The sequence below is a fragment of the Otolemur garnettii genome, unplaced genomic scaffold, assembly GCF_000181295.1.
Source record: "Otolemur garnettii isolate 467f Iridium unplaced genomic scaffold, OtoGar3 scaffold00014, whole genome shotgun sequence".
Taxonomy (NCBI): Eukaryota; Metazoa; Chordata; class Mammalia; order Primates; family Galagidae; genus Otolemur; species Otolemur garnettii.
The window spans coordinates 15,635,281-15,637,702 of record NW_003852409.1 but is presented as its reverse complement, the minus strand read 5'-3'; the positions used below and the strand labels follow the sequence as shown (position 1 = coordinate 15,637,702).

At 31.9% G+C, this 2,422-nt stretch overlaps 1 protein-coding gene across 1 annotated transcript in view; it reads left to right on the top strand.

Moving 5' to 3' along the window:
- The window catches only part of PTBP3 (polypyrimidine tract binding protein 3), a 114,101-nt gene extending 111,924 nt beyond the window's left edge, over nt 1-2,177 (top strand). Inside the window, exons 14-15 of the mRNA XM_023510561.1 lie at nt 140-217; nt 368-2,177. Of these exons, the coding sequence (XP_023366329.1) occupies nt 140-217; nt 368-500 (211 nt within the window). The 3' untranslated portion in view covers nt 501-2,177. The remainder of the gene's footprint in view (nt 1-139; nt 218-367) is intronic.
- The last annotated feature ends 245 nt before the right edge of the window (nt 2,178-2,422 follow it).

The window sequence follows — 2,422 nt, the reverse complement described above, 5'->3', positions numbered from 1 at the left end:
GATACTCCTAAATTACGTTTTTATTACATGCCTTCTAACTTGAAGAAATATTCTAGAGATTAGATGATTGCAAGAGTTAATCTTTGCTTCTTTTGAAAATTGGGGCTAAGGTAGTTGACTCTCTCTGATGTTTCCACAGCCCTTCTGTTACAGTGGATGATCTGAAGAGCCTTTTCATAGATGCTGGATGTTCAGTGAAGGCTTTTAAATTCTTTCAGTAAGTCCTTGCTTTCAAGAAATACATTAACATTATTTAATATTATATGCAGATTTTTAAGATAGTTCAGTAAAGTCTTCTGGTGGGGGAAGGAGTTTGGAAGCAAAATTAATTTGAAATCCTTTTATTTTTTTCTTACACTATTTTCAGGAAAGATCGCAAAATGGCACTCATTCAATTGGGATCTGTGGAAGAAGCAATCCAGGCCCTCATTGAGCTTCATAACCATGATCTTGGAGAAAATCACCACCTCAGAGTTTCTTTCTCAAAATCTACAATCTGACTTTTCTGTGAATCTTTCTTCTGAAACTGGACCACAATTTCAGTAAAACCTTCAGACATAGACTGAAGAAGCTCAAGACCAATTCTGCCTCTTTGACAAAAATAACTTTCTGAATTTGATATTCAAGTATATTTTAAAAAAATCAAAGGATGTTCTTTTTTTCTATTTTGTTTCCCTGCCAGTATGTGATCAAAGGTTTGTTTTTTCTTTGTACCATGGTCTCTATGAAAATAATCTTCAGGAAAAAATATTTTTTCAATAATTTAAATCCCTATATTAAATTAGATTTCAAGAGAATGAAATGAACTTTTAGTTTGGGTCCATATCAGCCTTACACAACATTTCTAAACTCCTTTGTACTTTGGAAAATTTAAACATATGGACTTTTAAAATTATTCAGTGTAATTTAAATCACTTACAACCAGTTTTTAACCTTGTTATTCAGAAGCTTGACCCCTTTAGAAAATTATGTTCACTTATTAATTACATCAAGTGTTTGCCATATTAAGTTGTATTTGGAAGCAGATTTATAAACCTACATATTTTCTTTCAGTGATAGCTTTTTTTCACTGGAAGACACTTCTTTGAATAATGCCTATCTTCAACTTTTCAAGACTATTTGGAAAAATGAAGTTTCTTAGCTGTCCCCAGGGAAATTAAGCAGAATCCAACTAGAATCTATTAAGATGTCAGAACAATTAATAATTTTATTAGGAAAAATCATGTTTTAAATTTCAACATAATACTTATTTGTCAATAATATCTTGGAACATTTTAAAAGAAAAATCCTACATATGAACTACTTTTTTATAATTGTTTTCAGAAAAAAAGTTTACAGTCTTAAGGAAAATATTCAGGTCTATCATATGGTTTGACAGATTTTTTAAAAGTTATTTTTGGTAAGGTCTTCTTTTAAAAAAAAATTAATCTCAAGGGTTTTTTGTACCACTATAATCTCTAATACTTATTCAGAATTACCGTGTATTTACTTAATTTCTTATTATGTGCCTTATTACGTGCTTAAGATACAATAGGTTAGAGTTTTATCTAAATATCTTGAAAGCTATATTGTGGGCTTGGTGAGCATTTTGTTTTTTCTTTCCCTGTTTTGGTAAAGATTTAAAAATGTTTTTCATTGCAATTTTAAGTGGTTTTCAATAAGTAATAGTTTATATTCAAATTTTTGGTGCTTTGGTGTAGAGATGGGGTGGGAAGGGTGAATGGTTTGGGGAATAACTCAGTGCACACCTGTAGGCCTCTTTACATTGCGACTGATAGCAGTTATTGCTAGTTATTGCATACCACTTTGGGGCTGTAGAATGCAATCTCAGTTTTGTCTTTATTGTCCATCAGAATTTATCTCAGGATTACTTGGTTTTTTTCAGTACTCAAATGACAACATGGTTTTCTTTGTTAATGTAATTTCATAACTGAGTGCCCACATATTTGGGGTATGAGAAGGTGGGTTCTTTTTCATATTCTGTCTCTTTCTTTTTGGTTGAATGTATGAGTACATTTTAATGTTGCCTCAGTGATTGTAAAATGTAAATTTTGATTTTGTTAATTTTTCTTTTGTGTTTGATCAAATTTTTTTTAAAGCCGAATTTGTCAAAAGGGTCATCTTTGTCCACTCCTTTTACACTTTGCAGGTTTTGGAAATGGCTCCTCTCAATTTTTAAAAGAAAATCTTACCAGGCATAGTGGAATGTGCCTGTAGCCCCAGTTACTCAGGAGGCTGAGGCAGGAGGATCACTTGAGCCCAGGGATTGGAGGCTATAATGAGCACATACATAAACAGTCATTTTACTCCAGCCTGGGCAAGATTGTGAGAGTATCTTTTTCTCTTTTTTATGTTCTAACCATTAATTTGAACATAGGGAGGTTGTTAAAAAAGAAAGTTAACAAACATTAGAGACAACAGG